Source organism: Taeniopygia guttata, chromosome 1A (assembly GCF_048771995.1).
Source record: "Taeniopygia guttata chromosome 1A, bTaeGut7.mat, whole genome shotgun sequence".
NCBI classification, from domain to species: domain Eukaryota; kingdom Metazoa; phylum Chordata; class Aves; order Passeriformes; family Estrildidae; genus Taeniopygia; species Taeniopygia guttata.
This window is the reverse complement of record NC_133025.1, coordinates 50773489-50797525: the sequence shown is the minus strand read 5'-3', so window position 1 is coordinate 50797525 and position 24037 is coordinate 50773489. Positions and strand designations below refer to the sequence as shown.

Sequence of the window (24037 nt, the reverse complement as noted above, 5' to 3'; positions counted from 1 at the left end):
TTCAGGCCTGGTGTTTCCTATTATTAAAGCCTTACCCAGGGGAGAAGGAGGTATCTTTCTTCCTCCTGGTTTTATGTCTTTTGGGGCTGCTGCCTGCACAGACATGACAATAGACAGAAGTGGGAGCTCTCACCGGAGCCAGACTCTGTTCCCACTCAGTGCTAACAATAAACTGCTATAAGCTATAAGCTAGAGCAGGTTCCTTCAGCTCCTACACACTGCTCTCTGTTTCTAGAAGCAGCATGAAATTCGGTGAGCATGCAAAGTATTTTTAAGGGGTGGAAGTGGTACATAAGAGCTGGTTGCTATTCTATCACAAGCAAAAGGTGATGGGACCCTCAGCTGGCCTAAACCAAGAAGCTCTCGCTGAACTGCCAGCAAAGGGCTGCATTGCCAGGCTGCCTTTGCAAGAGCTTCAGCATGAATCAGAATTGCCAAGTGTGTTTTCACCACCCAAAAGCTAAAGGCATCCTAGGTTTTGGTTGAGGTGGCTGAATGGGAGGCATCAAGCACACAACCACTGCCCTCACCCAAGTGGCAAACCAACCCCCCCACTCCCAGGACCTGGCACACACGTGGCATTGCTAAAGGCACTCCAAACACACAGCACTGCTGGAGCAGCCCATGCACACAGTTTGCTTTCCTTGCCTTTTGCTGAGGCACATCTGGAGGGCTGGGTTTGTGCCCAGCCACAGGCCCTGCCTGCTCCAGGAGCTCTCCCAACACAGGAGGGGCTGCAGTTCGGATATGGCACTGACAAAATTGCCATGTTATCACCTCGAGTTCTCTCTTTATTCCAAAAGCCTCTGTGATCAACCTGTCTCCATGGTCTGCCTGCTCTGGCTGTGACCTTAATCCCAAAGACATGTTCCTACTGATCTGTTTTAATGACCAGCACTGAACCTGCTCAAAGAACATGAATCAGAAGGCAGGTCCTGCTGAGAATGAGCAGTGGGAAAACAGGACTGTCATCATTCTCAGGATCTTTTCTACTCTGCATCCCTTCCCTGACCTCCTTTAATAGTTCTCTCTTTGGATCCGCCTGCCAGAAAAAATAGTTAATTCTTGAAAAAGATAGTTGGGTGTTTGAAGAGCAGGAATATGAGGATTGATAGCTATTTATAGACAAGAACTTGTTCATTCAGATTTGAAATAAGTTCTACCTATTGAGTTCCTCTAAACCACCCCAACTAAACCATTTTGTTATTCAAACATGCTCATTACTGTAAGATCCCAAAGAGATAATGCCCATGAGCTCAGAAACACACTGCACCACACTCAGCCCCTCTCCACTCCTCAGAGAGCCTGACCGTGACCTCAAAGTTGGAAAACATGGGTTCTGACTGGTATCATACCCTCCCTGCTCATGGCAGGAGAGAGATGGTACTTTGGGTATCTCACAGCCATTGTTGTCACACATAGTACATTCCAGACTGAGCCTCAAGTCCGCAGAAATGGAGACTAAGACTTTGTTTGTACTCATCTGTGATCTTTATGAGTACATCTGGTTTCTCTGCAGCAAGGCCACCCTCTTTATTTCCCACGGGCTGCAGGAAACCTCCCTTGCCATGCACTGCGCTTCCCAGCTTACGTAGGGCGCGCATTACCATGATTTGGGGGGGGCCAAATGCGCACCAGCGACCTGCCAGCCTTCCCCCTAAATTCACAAATAGCCAGGAGGACGGCATCCCGTCCTGAGGCCCTGAAGCAGTGAGGGGCCCCAGCCTACAGCACTAATTCATTCACTTCATTCCCGCGATGGTATCACCCGCTCCCCCTCCGCGCCCCGCGGCAATGGTGCGGTCCGCCCGCCATTTCGCCTCCCCCCGCTCTTCGCTCCCAGATTTCGCGCCACACCGCTGGGGGCGGGCAGGGGGCGAGCGCTCCGACCAATCAGCGGCGGCAGCGGCGCCGCGCGCTCCCTCTGGGGGCGGGGCGGGAGGGCGGCTGCGGCCCAATCGGCGGCGGCGCCCGGCGGGCGGGCCAATCGGAGCGCGCGGCGGCGGAGGCAGCGCGCGCCCTGCGCCGGTTTGGTTTCCGCCGCGCGCCGCTTTTGCCGCGAAAAAGTTGGGAGCGAGTTCCGGCGGGGACAGAGGTGCGGAGCGATGGGGGTCGGGACCGGGACAGGGGTCGGGATCGGGACAGGGGTCGGGGTCGGGATATCCCTGGGGCAGTGCGGGGGAAGAGCGCGGCCAGTGCGTGGGGTGCGGCGAGGGGCGTCCCCGCGGGGCCTTGGGTGCACGGCGGGGGCTGACCCAGCGCTCTCGGCCCGCAGCGGAGCAGCAGCCGCGATGTCCGGCTTCGACGACCCCGGCATTTACTACAGCGACAGTTTTGGGGGAGATGCGCCCGTGGATGAGGGGCAGGTTCGGAAGTCGCAGCTGCAGAAGCGGTTCAAGGAGTTCCTGCGGCAGTACCGGGTGGGCACGGACCGGACGGGCTTCACTTTCAAATACAGGTGCTGCTGTGGCCCCTTTTCTACTTTTGAGCCTTGCCCATCTCCACCTGTACCTCCAGTCTGCTCTTAACCCCCCTCCGGCAGTGCACACCTCACATACACAATGGCCACTTTGTCTCTTCTTGTAGGCCATAAAAAGCTCAGTATTAAGAGATGATTGTATTTAACCTGATAGAAAAGCAGAGGTCTGGTGATCTCACAAATTTTTAGGCAGCCAGCCAGTGGAAAAGGTAGCAATAGAGGGATCCACACTGCCAGGTTTGCACTTAATTCTGAGATTCAAGGTCTGTCTTGGAAGTTGTAGTTCTTTCTGGTCTGGAGAATTGTCTGTGTCCATTAAATCTGTGCACTGCTCTCCACGTGTGCCTTCCAAGTGTATGAAGTGCCTTTAGCCACTCTTTGCCTATGCAGCTTGGAGACCCAGCCTTGAGAAAACATGGAGATACATCATAATCAAGGGCTAGAACAGTCTTTCACCTCTGAATTTCATTTATCCTGGCATTTTAAAGGAAAATGTTGTCCTGTTATTATTTCCTTTAATTTAAACCACATCTTATATATAGTAGTTATTATCCTACATAGAAGTTTTCTCCTTGTTTATCTGGTCATGTAACTCCAGCAAATACTTTACATTGCCACTGAAGCACTGGTGTCCCTGATTTTATGTCACTTTTCCAAGTGGACTTGGGTGAACGATTGCCCAGCTTCCCCTGCACTTCTCCTGAAACTCACCTATTTTTCCCTGCTTGCTTTCCAAACCAAGGACTCCCTGCAGAACCTGCCTTTTCTGATCCATGCTTGTTCTAAGGCCATTGTGGGTGACTGGTGCTTTCTGCCCTGCAAACCTTTGCTGCTTCCTGCCTTCCAGAGATGAGCTCAAGCGGCACTACAACCTGGGGCAGTACTGGGTGGAGGTGGAGATGGAAGACTTGGCCAGCTTTGATGAAGATCTCGCGGACTATCTGTACAAGCAACCATCAGAGCACCTGCAGCTGGTAAGGATGGAGGTTGGCAACCTAGAATATTGGCACGAGAGCAGCTCTGATGTTCTGCTGTAACAGACCCACTGATAGCCCATTGTTCATTCTCTAGTTGGAAGAAGCAGCAAAAGAAGTTGCGGATGAGGTCACTCGTCCTCGCCCCTCTGGAGAGGAGACTCTCCAGGACATCCAGGTGATGCTGAGGTCAGATGCCAACGCAGCCAACATCCGCAGCCTGAAGGTGAGGTGAAGCGTGTGGGTGTGATTGCAGGGGAGCTTTTGGGACCTGTTCACATGGCTCAGGACACAGGTCACTCACTAATGTACAAGCAGCATTACTCTGCAGCTCAGATCTGACTGCAGAGGGCTGTTATTGCTGGTTCCTGCTGCAGGGATGTTGTTCTGTTAGTGGTGCTTTGCACAGAGCGTTCTGTCCTTTGCTCTCATGCTTTGTAGTTTCCCATCCATCTTCCAGTGATGGCTTTCTCACCTTCCCTTCGCCTGTCCCTTTTCAGTCTGACCAGATGTCCCACCTTGTGAAGATCCCTGGGATTGTAATTGCAGCAACCCCCGTGAGAGCCAAAGCCACCAGAATCACCATCCAGTGCCGCAGCTGCCGCAACACCATCAGCAACATCGCGGTGCGCCCGGGCCTGGAGGGCTACGCTCTGCCCAGGAAATGCAACACGTAAGGACTGACAAGGGCATGCACCAGCAGGCTGGAGGGCAAGAAAAGACTGCATTCCCTCTTCCTGCTCCTGCTGCATCCCATGCATTGCAGAATCTACTCCCTTTCCACAAGGCAGCAGCACCTGCGCTGCTCTGCCTCCACCCTTTGTGCTGCCCCTGTGCCAGTGTGCAGTTCTGGCTGTCCCTCTGTGGTCATGCTGATTGTGACCCTGCACGGTCAGTGCTGCGTGCAGTGCTGAGTGACCGTGTCCAGGGAGTCCTTTTTATTCATAGGGAGTTTCTCCTGTTGTACCTAAAGGTTCATGCTTGCCTCCAGCTGTCCCATAATGGTGTGAAGTTGTTCTCCTCTTTTCCAAACAAACTCCTTGCTTCTACATTCCCACTCCTGAAAAGCATGTTTTGTGTTACCTTACTTAGGGGTGCTTTTCTGCTAGCCTTTTTATCCTGCTTTACAGTTCCTGGTGCCTCTGAGCACTGTGAGCATTAGACTGCCATTGTGCTGCAGCTCTCAAGGCAGCCAGTCCTGGTGGGTTGTGTCTTTGGGCTCATACCTGCCAGTATTTATTTTCTGCACCTGAACTCTAATGCAGCTTGAGAGGGGTTTGGGCTAGGGAGTCATTCTTGTGTGTGGTCTGTACAGCACCTCGCTCCTCATCCCTGACTGCATGAGTGCATCTGCCCTCTGGTGTTGTCCCACCTGAAAGCCCTGCATGGAGTCAGGCATCAGTCGTGCCACTCTGAGACAGCAGCAGGACATGGAGCTTCTCTTTGTCTCGGAGAGCTTGTAATCTAGATTGGCAGATATGGCTTGAGAGACTGGGAGGTGGATGTCAGCCTTGTCACATTGCTAATTGCTTTCTCACCAGAAAACCACTTAACATTTGCCTCCTGCATGAGGTTGTAAAGAAAAACGCCCTGCCGTGTCAGTGAGTCTGTGCTGCTACCTTCTGTGTAATTAATGAATTACCTTCCCTGCTTGTAGCTAGCAGGGGAGGGGTGGGAGGCAGGGAGAGTGCTCAGACAAGTGTCACCCTGCCTCTGGCTTGTTTTTATGTGCACATTTGGCACTTGCAGAAGACAAGACAGAGGGCTTGCTGGCCTTTGGTCTGGCCCTGTGTGTCTGCCCTTACCTGCTGATGTGGCACTGCTTGGAAGGGGCAGCTGCCCCTTGCTGTTGCTGCTGTCCCCTGCACAGGTGCCTCTGAGGGCTGGCTCCTCAGTGCTAACAGCCTCCCCTGATCCATCTCTCTGCACAGAGAACAAGCTGGCCGCCCAAAGTGCCCTCTGGACCCGTATTTTATCATGCCAGATAAGTGCAAGTGCGTGGATTTCCAGGTCCTGAAACTGCAGGAGTCTCCAGATGCCGTGCCACACGGGGAGATGCCCCGGCACTTGCAGCTCTACTGTGACAGGTACTGGCACAGCCTTCCCACCCTGCACCTGCTGACTGTTGCTGGTGCCATCATTTCCCACCACCATCCTCTGCTTTCCCGTGTCTCCTCTTAGGTACCTGTGTGACAAAGTTGTCCCAGGGAACAGAGTCACTATCATGGGGATCTACTCCATCAAGAAATCTGCGCAGAGCAAGAACAAAAGCCGCTACAATGTGGGGGTGGGCATCCGGAGCGCTTACATCCGCGTGGTGGGCATCCAGGTGGACACAGAGGGCTCAGGTGAGGGCTGCTTTTGGGGTGCATTTGGTCTGTGGTGGTAGCCTGGTGTTGGGAGACATTCCCCACACTGTTCCTGAACAAAGTGATCCCTCAGCAAGAAGTGTTTGAAATCACAGCCTTCACCTTCTCTGCTGTTTATGGAACAGAAGTTTCAAGCCATCCTGGGGTCTGACTTGCCCTGGGCTCTCTATGGTCATGTCCTGTAAGGCTTTTTCTCATATTAGATGAGGAGGTCTCAGCCTGAGTCCTCCAGGGTGTTTAAGTGAGAATCTGCTAAGCCATCTCTGAGGATCCTGGCTGAAGTCCATGGTTAAGATCATATTTAAAACATGGTCCTGACTGTAATTCTCCCTCTGGGTCCAGCAGAGCTGCTTTGCCCAAGATACTTGCTTTTTATTATTAGCCTCTAAGGACACAGCCTGCCTTGCTGGCTTAGCAGATGCTTGCTCTCTCCTCCCTTCCCACCTGGTGGCACTTGGCATGATTTTCAAGAGGGGATTTTGGTTGTAGTGCGATACAATTTCCTTCAAAACCTCCATTTGTTCACTGTTGCATCACTCCCCTCACCCCTGTACAGGACATAGCTTCAGTGGCTCAGTGACCCCTCAGGAGGAGGAGGAACTTCGTCGCCTTGCTGCCATGCCCAACATCTATGAGACCATTGCCAAGAGCATCGCGCCCTCCATCTACGGCAGCACTGACATCAAGAAGGCCATCGCCTGCCTCTTGTTTGGAGGCTCCCGCAAGAGGTGGGGAAGAGTCAGCCTTTCTAAGCAAAGTCACTGCTTTGTTATCAAAATAAAGGCTCACCAGCTCTGCTCCCTCTCTTCTTCCCAACCCCATTACTCCAGGCTCCCGGATGGCCTGACCCGCAGAGGGGACATCAACTTGCTGATGCTGGGAGACCCTGGCACGGCCAAATCCCAGCTGCTGAAGTTTGTTGAGAAGTGTTCGCCCATTGGGGTACGTGGCTTGAGGTGCCCACTTGTAGTGCACCCCTTTTCTCTCCTCTGCTCCTAGTCTAGCCCCAGAGACAAGACTGTGGTCATGGTAGACCTCTGCCTGTGCATCCACAGGCAGACTTGCTGGCAGAGGCGTGAGCTGCCATTTCCAGTACTAGCCTAGAAGGGAAGGGGAAGAAGGTCATGCCTTCTATTATGCTGTGAGCCAGGCTGTTTGCAGATGTCCAAAGATGTGTCTGGTGCTACTGTTTATTGTTGAGACTTGATCAGCAGAGGGGCTGGCTGGTCAGGACAAATTAAGTTGACTGCATCTCAGGCATGGACCTCCAGCTTGAGCCCAGGCATAGAATTATGTTTTCAGCTGTGTTTTTTGTAGTCTCTATTAAACTCAGCCTCTGACTGTATTGTTCCCTCCAGGGGCAAACAAAGCTAATGCAGCAGCCCTCCAAACAATGAATCACTCCCTCTTTTGTATTTAATATCTGTGTTTGTGTCTGCATGCCCTCCGGTGTGTCACAGCTGCTTAGTCTGAGGCTTGCGATGAGGCAATAGCCTTGCTCTTCACCCAGCACATCTGCTTTTCACATGTGCTGAGGGCTTTTCCTGGAGGTTCTTTTCCTAGGAGCTCTGGATTTTGTGGTGCCAGGGATGTTTTGTCTCTCAGCTGGAGCACTGGGCTCCTGGGTGCTGCTGCAGCTGATGTACTGTCCCTTTCCTTGTTCCACATACCACCAGGTGTACACCTCAGGAAAAGGCAGCAGCGCTGCTGGCTTGACAGCCTCAGTGATCCGTGACCCTGTCTCCAGAAATTTCTTCATGGAGGGAGGAGCCATGGTGCTGGCAGACGGAGGAGTGGTGTGCATCGATGAGTTTGACAAGGTACCTGTGGAGCTGCCTGTGTGGGAGTGGGAAAGAGAGCCCTTGGGATGCCAGCCTGTCCCAGCAGAGCAGAGCTGCAGGAGGAAGGGCAACTCCTCTGAGATTCCCCCACTTGCTTTCAGGGAAAGTCAGGGGGATGGGGTTGCAAGGGAATTAAGTTACATCCTGCCCTCTTGGGCAGAGGTCCTCACAGAGCTTTATGTTGGGGGTCACTTCGGTAAGTGTGTAGCAGAGGTGACTGATGGTGCCTTTTTCTCCTTGCCTGGTTTCTCTCACCTGGGATGCCAAGATGCGGGAGGATGACCGTGTGGCCATCCATGAGGCGATGGAGCAGCAGACCATCTCCATTGCCAAGGTGAGCTGTGCGTTGAGCATGCTGCCCTGAGGTGGGAATCTGAGGGCCCAGCAACCAGTGGTCACTCATCTTTTGCCAGAAATGCCCATTTTAGAGTCCAGGCAGTGGTATTGATGGTTGCTGGTATCTCTGGTGTGAGACCAGTCAGCCTTGCCTGGTGGCTTTGGGCAGCCTGGATTTCATGGCTTCTCCTTGCTGGTGGCTGTCAGGTGTTGCGCCGGTCTGTAGGGAACGCTGTGCTCCAGGACGGCTTTGGTGAATGGAGACAGAGATCTCTGAAGGCTGCTCTTAGAATATAAGGTTTATTAGGGATGGTGAAAGGTCTTGCTTGGAGCTGCCAGACGCAGCATGTGGCAAGGCCTGAGGTGATGGGGGAGGGGAGAGACAAGGGGTAGAGAGGATGCTCCAGGAGAGGGTGGAAGTTCCAAGAGAGTGGGGATTCCAAGAGAGGGGAGGTTCCAAGAGATCGTCTGGCCCCTCGGAGACCCCTTATCAGGGGGGCTTCAAGGTGGGCTGGAACAGGACTTGGGCCAACGGGGTCACAGACACTTGATGTTTCAGGGGAGGGTTACAGGTGTGGGATGAACCATACATTTTGGGGGTTGGGATGGACAGTCCATTTGACTTTTGGATCTATCTGTAGGTAAGGGCATTGTCCAGCCAGTAGGGGGGATTGTTTTCATCCTGGCTGTACTATTGTAAATCTTTTGCCAGGCAATTATATTTATCCATCCTTTCCAACAGTCAGGCTGCACCTGCAAACCCTTGCTTTGTGCCAGAGCTGTCCAGGAGGACTCAGCCCTGTCTGTCCAGTGTTTGTCTCAGATCACAAACCTGGGGTGAGGTCTCCTCTGTCTCTGTCCTTGACAGGAGGTTTTAAATGAAATTAACACAGTGCTCAAGTCTCAGCTGAAGCCTGTCCCCTTCCAGAAGGACATGTGGGTCCCGCCCCACCATTACAGAGCAACTGGGTGCTCCTTATGGGGCTTTATTTAAATGAAAGTGATTGACAATGAGTCCTTGAAAATGGCTTTCAACCTTTCACTGAATTGATGACCTGCTGTGACATGGAGGTGGTCTTGACACCGTCCTTTTTTATGCCTTCACCCACAGGCAGGAATCACAACAACACTCAACTCCCGCTGCTCGGTTCTGGCAGCTGCCAATTCTGTCTTTGGGCGCTGGGATGAGACCAAGGGCGAGGAGAACATTGATTTTATGCCCACCATCCTGTCCCGATTTGACATGATCTTCATCGTTAAGGATGAGCACAATGAGGAGCGAGACATGGTGCGTTGGGTCCCGCGGGTGCAGCTGGGACTCACGGCGCCCCTTTCTCTGGGAGGAGGAAGGGGCATTCCTGCTCTCTGACTGCCTTCTGCTTTCCCAGACACTGGCCAAGCACGTGATGGCCTTACACGTGAGTGCCTTGACGCAGACCCAGGCCGTGGAGGGTGAGATCGAGCTGAACAAGCTGAAGAAGCTCATCTCCTTCTGTAGGACGTGAGTGACAAGCATGTCTTTTTGGCAGCACCTGGGCTGTGCGGTGGGAGGCAGTGGCGAGAGGCAAACCACCCAGCACTCTGGGTGACCTTCCTCTTAACTCCTGCCTTTAAAAAGGAGTGCAAAAGGAGCTCTCAGTGGTGCTGCAGCACCCAAGGAAGGGAGTGGTGCCTAGGGGACCCTCCCCAGGGGCGCTGCCTCCAGCTCCTGTCCCCCCTTGCAGGAGGTGTGGCCCTCGGCTGTCGGCAGGGGCGGCGGAGAAGCTGAAGAACCGCTACGTCCTGATGCGCAGCGGCACCCGCCAGCACGAGCAGGAGAGCGACCGCCGCTCCAGCATCCCCATCACGGTCCGGTGAGCAGCACCCCCTCCTCGCCCCAAAAAACCTCTGGGATTAGGGCTGCATTACTGGGCTAACGCAGGAAGGGGCTGTCGCAGTGCTGCGGTGTGAGGGTGTGGCCCTGAGCCCTCAAAGTGCTGTGGGGGATGGCGGAAGGTGCCCGGAGTGGGATAGGAGGGGATGGCAGGAGTTGGGCAGAAGAAAGCGCCCTTGTAGCTGCAGCAGAAAGCAGGGAATGTCTCTGGTGGCTGCAGGCAGCTGGAGGCCATTGTGCGCATTGCCGAGTCCTTGGCGAAGATGAGGCTTCAGCCCTTTGCCACCGAGACAGATGTTGAGGAGGCCTTGCGGCTCTTCCACGTATCCACGCTCGATGCGGCCATGTCGGGCAACCTGTCAGGTGAGGAGGCGATATTCTGTGCTGGGGGTTGGAGGGACATGCTGGACCTCCTTCTTGAGCAAAGACAAAGCCATGCTTTTGGCAGCAAGGGGCCATCGTGGCTGTGGGGCTGTGCCTCACAGGGGGGCAAAGGCAAATGACACTGAGGATCTCCTGTGCTGCTCAGGGGAGGGCTGGTCTGGCCCCTTGTGGTCCCAAGGGCAGAGTCTGATGCTGGATGTGGTTCTTCAAACCTCTAAGATCTTTTTCTATGGGGATGAAGACAATGATTCCTTGGGCAGCAGCAATGGAACAAAGGGTTTGAACAAAGTTCCAGCAGTCATGTCCACATTCAGTTCTGTGGTTGGAGCTCCACAGCCTTTTACAGTGGAGCTGTTCAGGGGTTCCCTAAAGTCTGTAAGCTGTGCAGGTGTGGTGGGAGACACAGGAGATGTACACTGTGTCCTGGAGAGTGACAGCTGGGCGGCACAGGGAGCTCACACAGTGTCTCCCTGCAGGGGCAGAAGGCTTCACGACACAGGAGGACCAGGAGATGCTGTCCCGCATTGAGAAGCAGCTCAAGCGCCGCTTCGCCATCGGCTCCCAGGTGTCCGAGCACAGCATCGTCCAGGACTTCATGCGGCAGGTGGGTCAGGGACCCGTGGAGGGCTGGGCTGGGAAACCAGGGACCCCAGGCTGCTGCTGGGGGCATGAAGCCCCTTCCTCAAGGCAGACAGGGAGCATTTTGGTCATACTTTAGAAGTTGTTTGTAGGGAATGGTGTGCAGTGTGATTGCAGAGTTTAAGGGGGCTGAGGTAAGTTTCTGCAAAAGCTCAGAGGTCTGGGCCTGGTTAGGGATCCTGCCCTTGAAACCAGAACTGTTTGATTTGTGGCACTGGCTGCAGTCAGATCTAAATTAGGGAAAGGAAGCATCAGTGTCTTGGGCTATTTGGCTTGCTCCTTTCAGAGAGTCCTAGCCAGTCTTTAGCAGAGGTTGCAGGTTCCTGCTGAGCTCCTGTCAGCTATTCCTTGCTGGCTCATCTTCCCCTGCTCTCCCCTTTTGCAGAAGTACCCAGAACATGCCATCTACAAGGTGCTGCAGCTGATGATGCGGCGGGGGGAGATCCAGCACCGCATGCAGCGCAAGGTCCTGTACCGCATCAAGTGACCTCCCTGTCCCCGGCTCCAGGAGGGAACTGCTGCTGCTTGACACTGCCCAGGAGCAGGCAGAGTGCTCCTGGGAGCTGGGGCCTGCTCCTGAAAGAAGCTTTTTCTTGGGGAGCCAAAAAGCCCCAGGCCTCCATCTTGAAGCAGGGTTTGTGGTGGTCAGGGTGTCCCTTGTGTGCTCTGTTGTTGTGTCATGTCCATGTTTCTTTGAACTCCAAAAGCTTTTAGTTTGTATTAAAATAAAACCTGATACTGGTACCTTGGGATCTTTGCCCCTGAGGGGCAGAGGGGATGGATCCACTTCCTCCTGTGAAGGGGCTGCAGGATTTTAGATAGAAAGGTGTCCCTCTTGCCTGCCCTCTTATTCTCACTCAAGCTCCAGCCTCATGGGCAGCACCAGGAGCCCTGAAGGCAGAAACTCATTTCTCACTCAGAGTTTGTCTCCTAAGATATAAAGCCTGTTGGCACAGGCTGTCCAGTTGGGCTCAGCAGTGCAGGAGGCACTTTACCACTCCGTGTGTGCAGTCTGCTGCTCTCTTCCCCCTCGGCCAGAGGCAGTAATGGAAATTATTTGCTGTTTGTTCCCTGCTGGTTGTTAATCCCTCTTCGCTCTCTTCCAGGGCTACAGCAGGGACACCCTCTACCCTGCAGTGTTAAAGGGCTGTGTGAAAGCCTTGCTTGAGGCATGGGCAGAGCTCCCTGCTTGCTCCAGTGAGGATGGGGATGCAAGATAATCCCCATGAGCTATGTGCTGTCCTCCAAGCAGTCCCTGCCACCTCCTCCTTTATGCCAATGGCCTTGAGGAAGATTGTCCCACACACCAGGAGCCTTTCCTAGACACTGCCCCAGGGTGCCCCTGTGCAGCTACTCCCCCTTCTGCATTCGCAGCACAACATTGCACTCAAAAACTTGGCAGATTTTTGTTATTTCTAGCAAATTAGTACTGGCTGTCTGAAGTGTTCTCACAAAGGTGTATGGTGCTGGTAGGTCCCTGCTCTCAGTAGTGTGGGGCCACCTTGGCTGTGAGAACACTGGTGGGGGCCCTTTGGAGAGAGCAGAGTGTTGGCTGAGTAAAGCTGCTGCACCTGGTGGACCCGCTGGTGCCTGTGTCTGCTTTCAGGCTGGAAAGCCCCGTGGAGGTTTCAATAGCAACAGAACCGTGCAGGGCCAGCAGAGGGTACCAGAGCCTTGAGGATGCTAAACTGTGGCCCTGCTTGTGGATCTGCCTCCTTCTAGAGGGGAATCCAAGGAGTCCCAGTGGGCTGTGGTGTGTGCACTCAGTCGGGCAGCTGCCACACGAGGGCTGGACCCCACTGTAGCACTTGAGGGTTCAACAACATCCCTCTGCTGCTGGGTTTTGAGAGAGGCACATGGTGCACTCCTTATGTGGTTGTGGAGTTGGAAGTCTGGAGGAGCTGGGGTGGTGGTGGCATGGGAAAGATTGGCTGCGAATTAGAGAAACAGCCTTCTGCTCTTCATTCTCCAATTGTTTTTGGTTGGGGACAGCGTTTGTGGAGGGCTAGAAGGAAGAGAAGGCTGGCCTAGACTCTCAAAGAATAGGCCAGGATAGGTCTCTCATTCTAGTGATTTTATTGCCCCATATTTTTGCATGTGCCAGCACCTTACAGTGCTTCTTAGAGCAAGCATTGCTAGGGCAAAAGAGAGACCATTCTTTTCCCCTTAGGGGGGAAAAAAGGCACCTTCTGTCCTCACAGTGCTCCCTGAATGGAAAAATAAGGATGTTGCTGCTCCATGGAGGGGATCATCTCCAGGAAGAAAAGTGAGTGGATGTGGGAATAACAGCCACATCCTCCCCTGGAAATTGAACTTCTCAAAACCACCGGTGTCTGTTAGAAAGGGTCCTGCCCTCCTCACGAGCTTGCACCATCAGGAGGGGCTCTCGGAGCAGGGTCAACACAGGCCTGAGGCAGCAGCGTGGTGCCATGGCTGCTTTTCTGCCACAGCCGCTGCAGAGCTGCAGTAATGGGTCCTGCAGGTCCCTCAGCCCCTGCCACTCCCCACAAGTACCTCTGTCCTTGCTCTGGAGGTGCAGGCAGTATCTGTCTGGTCCTTTTCAGAGGTGCACAGGAGCACAGCAAGCAGGTGAGTGTGGGAGTATGGGACCCACAGCCTGCTGTTCATGCTGCCTCTGGAGGAGACAGCTTCTGCTCCCCAGCTTGGAAGGAGCACCCAGTGATGGGGCTGTGTGGGGAAAGAGATGGGCATAGGGTAAGGGAACACAGTGCAAAGGACTCATTTCCCTCACGTACCTTCCTTCCCCCTTTCCCTCCTTGCCTCCTTTTTTCCCCTCAGACACCCCCTCACCACAATTTTTTTCATGTGCTGGAAGAGCAATAGGATATTGCTGAATTTTGGCTGCTGCTGGCTGCCAGTGATGGTCATGTGTCATTCAGAAGTTTTAAATGAGCAATCATCTCCAGGAACATCAAGCTGTGCTGGGCGTTGGCAGGTGTGGAGGTTGGAAATTCTGATTTTTTAATGTTGTATTCGTGACATGATAAGAGCTGAGGTAGATTTCTGTGCTGGGGATCAGAATGATTGATCTCTTTGTGCCAAGAAACGTGTTGATTATATGGTATGAGGTTATGTAAGTGTACATACGACGTGAAACAACATAGTTTAGCAATTAATGCATGCAGTGTTATCACAAGGAGTGGAGCTGGGATGTGTGCAAATGATATTGTTTAGAACTTGAGATCACTGGTTAGTGCTGACTTGTGCTGAGCACAGCACTGCAGGTGGAAACTGTGTGAGGAACAGCAGTTCTTAATTGGGTAGGTGCATGGTGATACCTACCTGATAAGGGATTGCTGGTCCTGCTGGTGAAGATGACCAGATTTTTCCTCAAATAATAACTACTTCATACAGGACCATCATCCTCCTGGTGCAGGTGTCTCTTCTTGGTCTCATCTGAAGTCCTGGCATGCTGAGATTTTGGATAAAGTCCCTGTCCAAGTGTCATTAGATGACCAAAAATGTTACCAGAGAGCAGAACCAGTCAGGCTTAGCCAGTTGGATCTGAGCAGCACAGCATTCCCTTACGTACCTGACCTTGTCCCTTCCTCACCTCGGTGCTGTCTCTGGCATAGGAAGCCCCTTCCCTAACCCTGGCTTGTCTCTTTGGGAAGCACAGTTGGATGAATGTAATCACCCCAAACCAGGCAGGCACCAACAAAGATCAGGTGCCTTTGATTCAAAGCTTGAGCTGTGTAGAAGACACTGACCTCTGGCCACAATGAATTAGTACCCAATGAACTTGCAAACCACATCTAATTCTGCATGAGATGGGTTCATCTGTGTGAGTGGATCACTCCAAAGAGATCCAGTGCACTGGGCCCTTGCCAGCTTTTTTGGTTGTCCGAGGACATAGTCTTAAGCTGCACCAGGGAAGGTTTAGGCTGGATATGGGGAGGAATGAGGAATTTCTTCACAGAAAAGGTGCTTGGAATGGGCTGCCCAGGGAGCTGTTTAAGGAAGGACTGGATGTGGTGCTTAATGCCATGGTCTAGTTGACATGGTGGTATTAGGTCATAGGTCAGACTCAATTATCTCAAAGGTCTTTTCCAATCTAGTTGATTTGTGATTCTGTGAAGCTCATCAGAATATTTCTGTGAAATGTCAGTGGAGCTCCACTTCTGTAAAATCCAGCAAAGCTGAGTCATCACATCTGCACCACTCAGATTTCTTCCATCTCTGTGTGGGATGAGAGTTGTTGCAATGCAGCAACATAACCTCTGAGCATGTTGTGAGTGTCACATCCTCCATAAAATAAAACAGAACAGAACTGCAGAGTCCTGAGGGCTATTGCTCAAGGATGTGAGATAAACACTGGCGAGTGGGATATGCTGATATGGGCAATGTGAGAAATAATCTCATCTGGTCCAGCAAGCACCAATCTCCGACAAATGAAGTTGGGACTCCTTCCCTGTTTCTGCTGCTGACTTACTGGACTAATTGAACAAGTGGCTTTATCTCCTTGCCTCTTCTGGATAATAACCTTTTTGGAGCACAAATCACTTCTTACCATGATTTTGTGCAGTGCCTGAGAGAGCCAGTAGCCCAATCTCTGCAGCAGAGTTTACCTGCTGGCTTAAGCAACATTAACACATTCTAGGGCTTCTCCAGCCCTTGTTAGCATGAGAAATCATCTCCTGCAGGCAAAGAAATTCCTGTGATTTGCTCTGGACAATGACAGAAAATATCAAGACATCAAGGAAGACCATGGTGCAGCAGTGCTGTGCTGCCATGTGGAACAGTGCACGTGTCGTGGGTTGGGGTGCCTGTGAAGTGCTCTGCTGGATGGGGCTCACCCTCATGCTGAGTGTCAAGTCCTCTAAGTTTGGTTAGCAGCCTATATCCCCTAATTCTGGGCTCGGTTCCTTCAAAAGCCCAAACTGTTCGTTGTCCCACAGCAGTGACTACTGCTCTTTGTTTTGCCATCCTTTTGCAATATCTTTTGCTCTTTCCTGGACACCTCTGCTCCAAGTGTCTCCCAGCAATCCCAGGCAGTCCATTTACTCCTCCTCCCCTCTGCTTCATGCCTCATGCCTGCTCTCTCTTCTCATCTGCATGGTCATCCCCTCCTGTTTCCCTTCCAGGCCATTGTGATCTGTCCCATGCCACCTTGCCACCTTACAGAGTGCTTAGCAAAAGCCTCCCTGCTTCACAAGCAGGCAGGACATCAGGGTATCACTTCCTGGATCAACTTTCAGCACTGCCTGTCAGGAACAGGACACCAAGGGACATTCCTCAAAGAACACTCCCTGGACCATCTGCTTCTTCCTAGCCATTCCTCTTCTCTTGCCCTTCAGCTTTCACCCAGCAAAGGTGCTCCACCTCCTCTCCCCATTATTTATCTTCACCTTATCTTGCCCCCCTTTTTTATTTTTTCATAAAGCTTTTTTTTTTTTTTTCTTTTTCTCAGACTAGGGTGTGGGTAATTTGGCCAGAAATCCAACAGATCTCTGGCCAGGAAAGCCAGGCAGCACAGGTTTATAAGCCTTTTGGACCCTCAGAACAAAAGCAGGAGCACTGTCCTGCTTGCCTTGATCCCAGTACCGGTGGACTTCTTGCTGAGTGGGAAGCAGGTCTATCCATAGCTGGCCACATGCTGTGTGCCTGTCAGCACCCAGCACCTCTGCAGTTTAAATATTCATCTATAGATGCCCAGGCATCCTTCCTTTCTGGAAATCCTTCACTTGATTGAGTCTGTCAGGTTTCAAACTGCACCTGGTACTTCTTAGACTCTGACACAAATGATCAAAAAGGTGAACTTCAACATTTCACTAGGACTCTGGAGCTAAGTGCATAATGTTAAAGATATTTATAAGGCTTTTAGAGAAACAGGTGACAGCTCCTCTAACATACAGGTAATATCACTGTCCTAGACCCTTGCACCAGAATAAGGTGCACAGTATACATTATCAATTATCTTCCATTTGTGTTTTGTGATGAGGAGGTGTTTGGTGGTCTGCCCAGGAGTGCAGACTGTCCCCAGTCTGGGAGGTTGGTCATTCATGTGAGTCCAGCCGGTGAAGGGTGAGGGTGTGAGCTGGGGAGAACCGAAGGCACAGAGGAAAACAGCTTTGCCAGCACCACATGGCTCTAACAAACTGCTCAGTGCCAGAGTCCTGTATACCTGGTGCTCAGTCTAGATCTTCTGGCAGCATAGCTGCTGCAATGGGGGAACTACAATGTCTGATTTACCTGGCTTCTCCTGAGCCAGGCAATTAAAATATCCTGGTTTCCACAGTAACATCACTACTGCCACACTGCATTAACATTGCTTTACTGTACCCTACTCAGATACAAATGCAACTTACAGTAATAGATAAATCCCATGCAAAGAGGGTGAAGCTTCTGCTGTTGCATCTCTTGCACTGGATTAAAGGGTAATGCTAGGTCAGAGAACCATCTGAGAAGGAGAAGCCCAGCGTTTGAGTCCGTTCTCTATGAGAAAAAACAGAAGACCTATTTGTTTGTGGCTCATGCTGCATGCCCCAAATCCAGAGACACAATTTGCAGTTGTGACCCTTTCACCTTTCTTGCTCCTCAGAGGATAAAATGGTTTCCTGTTTATTTCAATGGGCAGCTGTTGTGTCCACAGGGGAGAGCAGCACTCATGGTTGATATGGCTGATGTCCAGACACGTTTTGCAGAAGTTGCTTGTTTGTTTGCTGGGCTGTCCAGCAGCTGCTGAATGTCCAGTCTTTGGGAACAGGAGACTCCCAGGCAATTCTCAGATGCTAGAGCATGGGAGAAGAGGACTTGTTCCCTCTACACTGGGATCAGCAGGCAGTGAACTGGTCCTGAGGTCTTTTTTAGCATCTGCCATGTGCTGAAGTATTTTAGGATCTATTAGGTCTTCCTTTGACTTCTTCACCTGGTTCATGTGTGGCCCAGAGATGTTCTGTGTTACCCATTGGAGAGCAGAGGCAGTGCTCTGCCTCTGGGTCTCATAACCTCAGCAAATGCTGCTACACATGAGCTGGGGTTCATGGCCAAGGCTATGAGACATCCAGGACCAGTGACGGAAAATTCCTGGACTTATTGCCCAGACAGGCAAGAGAAGTCTTGGGGTGTAGACAATCCCAAAAATATTATCACCATGGGAGTCACTCCTCAGGCTACTTTTGTGGTCACTTGGACAGAAGAAAATGTCCTGGGATGTGGAGGATGCAGCTCCAAGGAGGTTCTCTGCCAGACATGCCATCACCATAGGCCATTTTTGATCTCCTCCATCAACTTGGAAGAGGCAGTTCAAATTGAATACCCATGGGAAGGAGGCATCAAGGACAATTAAATGCAAGAGAAAGACAAAGCCTGAAGACCTCTGTCTCTGTATGTTTCTCTGTTGACATCAAGAGCACTTCCCATGTTTACTTTTCTTTGCATCTGCCTGCCAGGGCAGTGATGGCTGTTTATGTTTTTTAATGCTACATTGACCCAGATTTGGAACAGGCAGGTGGTGATCCAGGCACTAGGTTTGTATCTGACTTTGCTTATGCTGTCAGCTATGAAATGCTGAAATGGAAAGAAATCAAAGCCTAATCTCCAGTGACCCATATAAAGGCATCAGAGTCACCATCAGTCTGGAAGTGGGGCACTGAGATACAGGCTGAAAAGTGGAGACCTGGCAAGAGCTGCCCTAATGAATCAGTTGTGCCCTCTGGTCAAGCCTTTGCTGGTACTAACCCAATATATTTACTCACTGGCTTTGCTTTTTAGCAGCACATCCTGTGTGCACCTCCAGGTTGGAAAATATGCTGGCTCACAGGCATTGCAATAGCCAAGGGCTTTGGAGAATTCCTGTTGAAGTGGTAATTTGTTTAAAGCATGTCATCCACCTGCTCATGACGTAAAAACAATGTGAATGGTTCTGTTCTGGGTCACAGCAAGCAGCAAGAGGTGGGTGAAACCTGTACAGTTCAAATGACTATAACTTCTCTGCTGGTTGATTTCTGTGCTTTTTCTTGCCACTTTTGTGGCCTCCTTTATGTGAAGGTGACAGCAGCACAAAAGGAACAGTGAGAAGCTGCCCAGGGCACCACTGGGTGCTAGTGGAGGCAAGGGAAACAGGGCTAGTGGGAGCTGCTGGGAGGGGAGGTCTTGTGTAAAGCATGACAGGGCAATCCCACTTCCCAGTCCTAAAGCGGTTCCCAAACTGTTGCCCAGGTCTGTTAGGATCGTTTGTGGTGATCCTATTTATTGCAGCAGGATGTCAGGAAGAGTTTGGATCCTTGTCTCGCTATCTGGAAAGAAAGTAATCCCTGCTTCAGTGCATTTCAGCCAAATTCATTGACAAATAGCAGAGGTGAAGGCTGTAATATGTTAGTGAGAGAAAAAGGGATTGCAGCGCTTCTCTGCAGAAGGAAAATGGATTTCTGTTTAAGCATAAGTTAAATATCAGAGAAATTATGATCTTACAAATGAAACATAACACCTCCAGGGGCTTATTCTGGTATCAGCTACTAATTTACTGTGCGACCTTCAGTAGTTCATTCAAGCTCTCTCTGCCTCCATCAGTTTTTTGTCAAACAAGCCTAATGACAAATTCCTTTCTTGCAGAGGTCTTGTGAGGACTATGCATCTCCACAAGATCCTCATGGGATATATCAAAGGCAAAGTATTTTCTCAACGAGATCTCATTTAATCTCCTCACTGATGCAATGTGGCGCATTAGCTCATTGTGCTAAGCCTGGAGCTCCCACTCAGAGCCCATCCCACCTGCCTCACATGAAAGCATGTGTTGCCCTTCCGCAGCCACTTCTCAGCGCACTTCCTTCCTCTCCCCCTGCTTCCCTGGATACCTTTTTAGCCTCCCTGACACCTCCGCCCTTGCCATAGCCTGCCTGTCTTCACAGAAGAGCCCTTGCCTTGGCACAGATAGGCAAAGCCAATCCCTTCCCTTTAAAGAGAGATGTTGCCTCAGCAACCAAAGTTTTGAAGTTGGGCAAAATTCTGAAGAAAAATCTCAACCAATTGTAATGGGAAATGACACTCGGGAACAAATGTACCACGTTGCCATGGCAGCCTGAATACTTGCACAGAACTTGGTGTTTTGAAAATATAAAAAGACTGTGCTTCAAATGAGTCCAACTAACTCAATGCCTTTGTCAGGTAGCTGCTCAATGCCAAGGGTCTGGCATTTGTGTTTTGTACCTGGTATGTCAATGACTTCATCATTTCTGAAATGGAAGTAACTTCTGCTCTCAGTCTGACAGATGACTATTTGAGACCACACGTTCTTCCAGGTTGCCTAGTCTGGTATTGATCTGTTAGGGTTATTTCTGTCATTTGAACTCCATCAGTTCTTGGTTGTCTTGGTTTCCACATCTCTGTTTCATCTGTTATTTCATTTGGTGCACTTCTATGTCTCAGTGTCTGGGCTAAAAACAGCAGGTGACTTGTTCAAAGGTATGGGTCCTCTTGCTAGAACCACAGTCTTTCTTTTGAGCCATGAGGTGCATGAGTGGCTGTCAGGGAACACAGACTTTTTAATTCAGCTGTGTGAGCTAAACCAAACATGATTTTTCTCCATCAGCTAGATGCCTTCTCCTAATTACAATGAGGAAGAAGAATAATCAGCCTGAAGGTACTCCTGTGCCTGTTAGGCAGACCCGCTCTGCAAACCCAAAGGTGAACTGAATTCTTCTGAGAGTCTGTAAGACTATCCAGAGCTGGAGTTCATCACCATTTGCCCTAGAAGGATCTGATTCTCGTTTAGCAGCTTATTGGTAGGGCTTCCTGTGACCTGGGAAGTAAGAGCAGAAGGAGGACAAGAAATTGAATTTTCGTGATCTGCTGCTGTTATTCTTCACTGTCACAGGCAGCCAACCCTCTGGTAAAAGCAGTGTGGGTAGGAAAAGGACTGTGAGATGCAGCAGGGAAACAGGCACTGGTCCAGAGCTGAGAAGGCTGAATCCCTGATGGTTCATAGGAGGCAGATTCTCAGTATTTAGCTGAGAAATAACCTGGGGCCTTGACACCACATTTCATTCCTTGCTGGTGGAAAGCTAAGCATGGGAACAGCTCTCTCAGCTGGGCAGAGCAAATATGACTTTGGCAAAGTCAACTCTCCTCTGTTGGCAGAGAAACACCTCAGCTGAGGATCCACCATACTATGGGTTCAGTGAGGCCACAGATGGGTCCCCGTGTGCCAGCTTGGGCTGAGTGCATGCACAGAGCACGGTGACACGACGACTTCCCACCTAGGCTGGGCTGTAGCTCAGAGATCACATTCCACCATCATCTGGGACTTTTCTTTGCCCCTTGTCCACGGAGTGTGTTTCTAATTGCCCAGCTCTCCCTTGCATCATACCATCTGGGCTTCTGCTTCGTCATCCTTAGCATCCTTCCCATTGCCCTGGGTGGTCCAGTGCTGGCTGCTCTTGCTTGTAGGCTGTGTGGGAGTGACCTAATTTGGAGAAATTGTGGGAGAAGCATCAGGAAGCCAACAAGGAAGTGGGAATCTCTGAGCTCCTTGGCAGGAGCTCAAGACACGTATCCATCCCCTGCAGCTCCTGGGCACTCTTCCCTGGGTCATCTACTCCCCTGGTCCATGTGTGCATCTCACCCCAAATGCTCCTCTCCAAGGAGCCAGTTTATCTCAAGTGCTTTGGAGAGAGAGGAGTCACTGTTCCTAATTACATGGCAGTACAGAGGTTTCTAGTCTCTCATTTCTCCTTGACAGTTTTATTATGGAAATATTTTTTACTCTGGGCTCTCTCCTTTGTGTTTTTGTGTGGCTTGTACAATAGGGGCTCTTCAGTGCTCGCTCTCAAGCAGCTCCAGGGAGAGATTGGCTTCAGACAAAACACACAGCTGCTTCTGAGGAGGCAAGCAGAGAAATGCTGCCTGTTCCCTAAGGGCATGCTCTGCTCAGTCCCATCTCCCCAGCCTCCACTCCTACACCTGCCTTTTCTTCTCTTGGCCTCCACAACTGCAGCAGATTTGAGGAAGGGAGTCAGTCTCATGCCCAGTGACAGGTTCCTCCTTGCAGCTGTGCTCTGCCCATGATGTTTGGGACTGCAGGGCTTTCTATGAGCTTCATCCCTCATGGAACTCCTCTCTGCCACTCCACCTAATTACTCTTTCCTATCTGCTGTTTGGACAGAGCCATGCCAATAGATGGAAAGGTATGGTATGTACCCAGCAGATGAAGATGGGATCTGGAAAATAAATGGAAAGAATGTGAGGTCACTCTAAATATTCACTTCAAATGGATCCCTTGATCTGAGCCTGTTGAGGTCTGAGGCAGTTTTGCTGGAGACTAATGCCATAATTATTTAATAAAGGAATTGAATAAAATCCATAATCATTAGTACATTGGAGATTGTTCCAGTTTACTAGACAAGTAAGTGCTCAAGCCAACAGCAACCCCATTTAGGAGGTTTATGTTGTGCCATGAGGGTTAAATATATTTCTGAGCCACACACTTTATAGACTTAGACAGAAACCTCTTATTCTATGTAAGAAAAAGCACTGAGAAGCATCATTAACCAAAATTAAAGTATTGCCCTGCCCATGCCTGTCCACCACATTTTGTTACTTTGCATGGAATGGGTCTGTACCTCTCGGTGTACAAGGTATGAGGGTATCACAGTCACCATGTGAGAACAGGGCATTGAAAGTAGATTGTGTCTACCCCAGCCCAAGGCAGTCAACCTGCCCCAGCAGTGAAGGCTTTCAGGGAGTGGGATCTGTGTAGGGTGTTCAGATAAGGAGGGAAGGTCTGTTTCATATTATGTTAGTATTTTTCACTTGTGTTGTAGTTTCTATTAGTAGGGATGAGTAAAGTTGAATTGGTGGGAATGAAGCAGAACTGGTTTTCTAGGGAAGTCCCAGTGGATCCGTGGTGGTTGCTTTGCCAATGCTTTACTGCTCAGAGTTGAGTCACTCTGTCCAGAGGGGACCTGATCAGCAGCAGCAGAAGCTGCCTTGCAGGACAGAGAGTGGTGATGTGGATTTTTCCCAGGATGGTGAAGATGACCACATGCCATTACCTCTTACAGTTCCTCACAGAGCCTCTCAGGAAGGTTTTTGCAGTGTGGCTCTGTGGTTGCCTGCAGTTTTGGTGCTTGGGCTTTGATATGTGCACAAGTTTTTGTGTGTGTGCACTCATCTGTAAGTTGTAAATTACTGTGCTGCTTAACCAAAAGACATTGTAGCTCCTTCTCAACACCCTTGAGAACTGCTAGCTGGAAGCACTACCAGCATAAATAACCAGGGAGACCTGCAGTTTCCCACATCCCAAAAAAGGAAAATGGCTCCAATTTCTCCCCATACTTAATTATTTTTTTTTAATAAGGGGCTTATGACAGAATGAATCCCTGCTTTCTGGTCTCAGCAACTGGCAGAAAGCACTGTTTATAGTGTGTGTACAGATGTGCAGAACCAGCCCCAGTGCCAAGGCTGGAACAAGGCCCTGCCACCCCCGGTTTGCTGAACTGTAAATGCAGGAATTTGTTATAAAGACAGGGAAGGGAGAGGGAAGAAGGAGCTGAAGGTCACACAGGATTTTGGTACATGTGTGACAGAGCAGAGAGGGTGGCATCACTGACAGTGCCAGAAAGAAGGAAAAGGGGCAAATGAAGTGTTGGTTAGCAGGAGCTTCTCCTAGAAATTTATTCTCCAGCTAAAAGCTGTCTGTCCTCACACAAGGTGTGCTGTGACACCCCCGAGGCAGTGGGACTGGATACATCCCAGCTTCTTGCAACCAGGGCAGAGCTGTTCTTGTGCCCTAGGAGTGGCAGGGCTGCACTCTCCCTTCCTGTGGGCATCCCTGGGGCTGCTAGCTTGACTGTGCACTGATCCAGGCTTCACCTGTGACCATTTGCTAGCACCCAGCGTGAGACGCAATGTGAAATGGGTTTTCCAGTAACTTTCTTCGACAGATCTCCCATCTCTCACACCAGCATTTCCTCTCAGGACTGGTTTGCACCCAGACACAAGCCTGAAGACACTGCTGCTTTGAGGAGACAGTGGCAGCATATCTCCCACGTCCAGAGGAATGTGCAAAAGACAGCAGAAAGAGATGAAAGCATGTTGATCAACACCCAGGACCACCTGAAATCCCAAAGGAGGTGGGAAGCATTATCACTGAGTATTGAGGCCATCAGGCTGGAGCTGGAGGA

At 50.8% G+C, this 24037-nt stretch overlaps 1 protein-coding gene across 1 annotated transcript; it reads left to right on the top strand.

Annotated features, from left to right (window-relative positions):
* Positions 1 to 1990: 1990 nt before the first annotated feature.
* On the top strand, positions 1991 to 11639 carry MCM5 (minichromosome maintenance complex component 5). Its single transcript, XM_030263103.4, has 17 exons — positions 1991 to 2095; positions 2276 to 2458; positions 3327 to 3453; positions 3551 to 3679; positions 3954 to 4126; positions 5385 to 5540; positions 5635 to 5801; positions 6379 to 6550; positions 6653 to 6764; positions 7499 to 7642; positions 7932 to 7997; positions 9111 to 9287; positions 9388 to 9500; positions 9724 to 9852; positions 10093 to 10235; positions 10733 to 10860; positions 11281 to 11639. The coding sequence occupies exons 2-17, from the start codon at positions 2292 to 2294 to the stop codon at positions 11380 to 11382; spliced, it is 2205 nt and encodes a 734-aa protein (XP_030118963.1). The 5' UTR covers positions 1991 to 2095; positions 2276 to 2291; the 3' UTR covers positions 11383 to 11639.
* The last annotated feature ends 12398 nt before the right edge of the window (positions 11640 to 24037 follow it).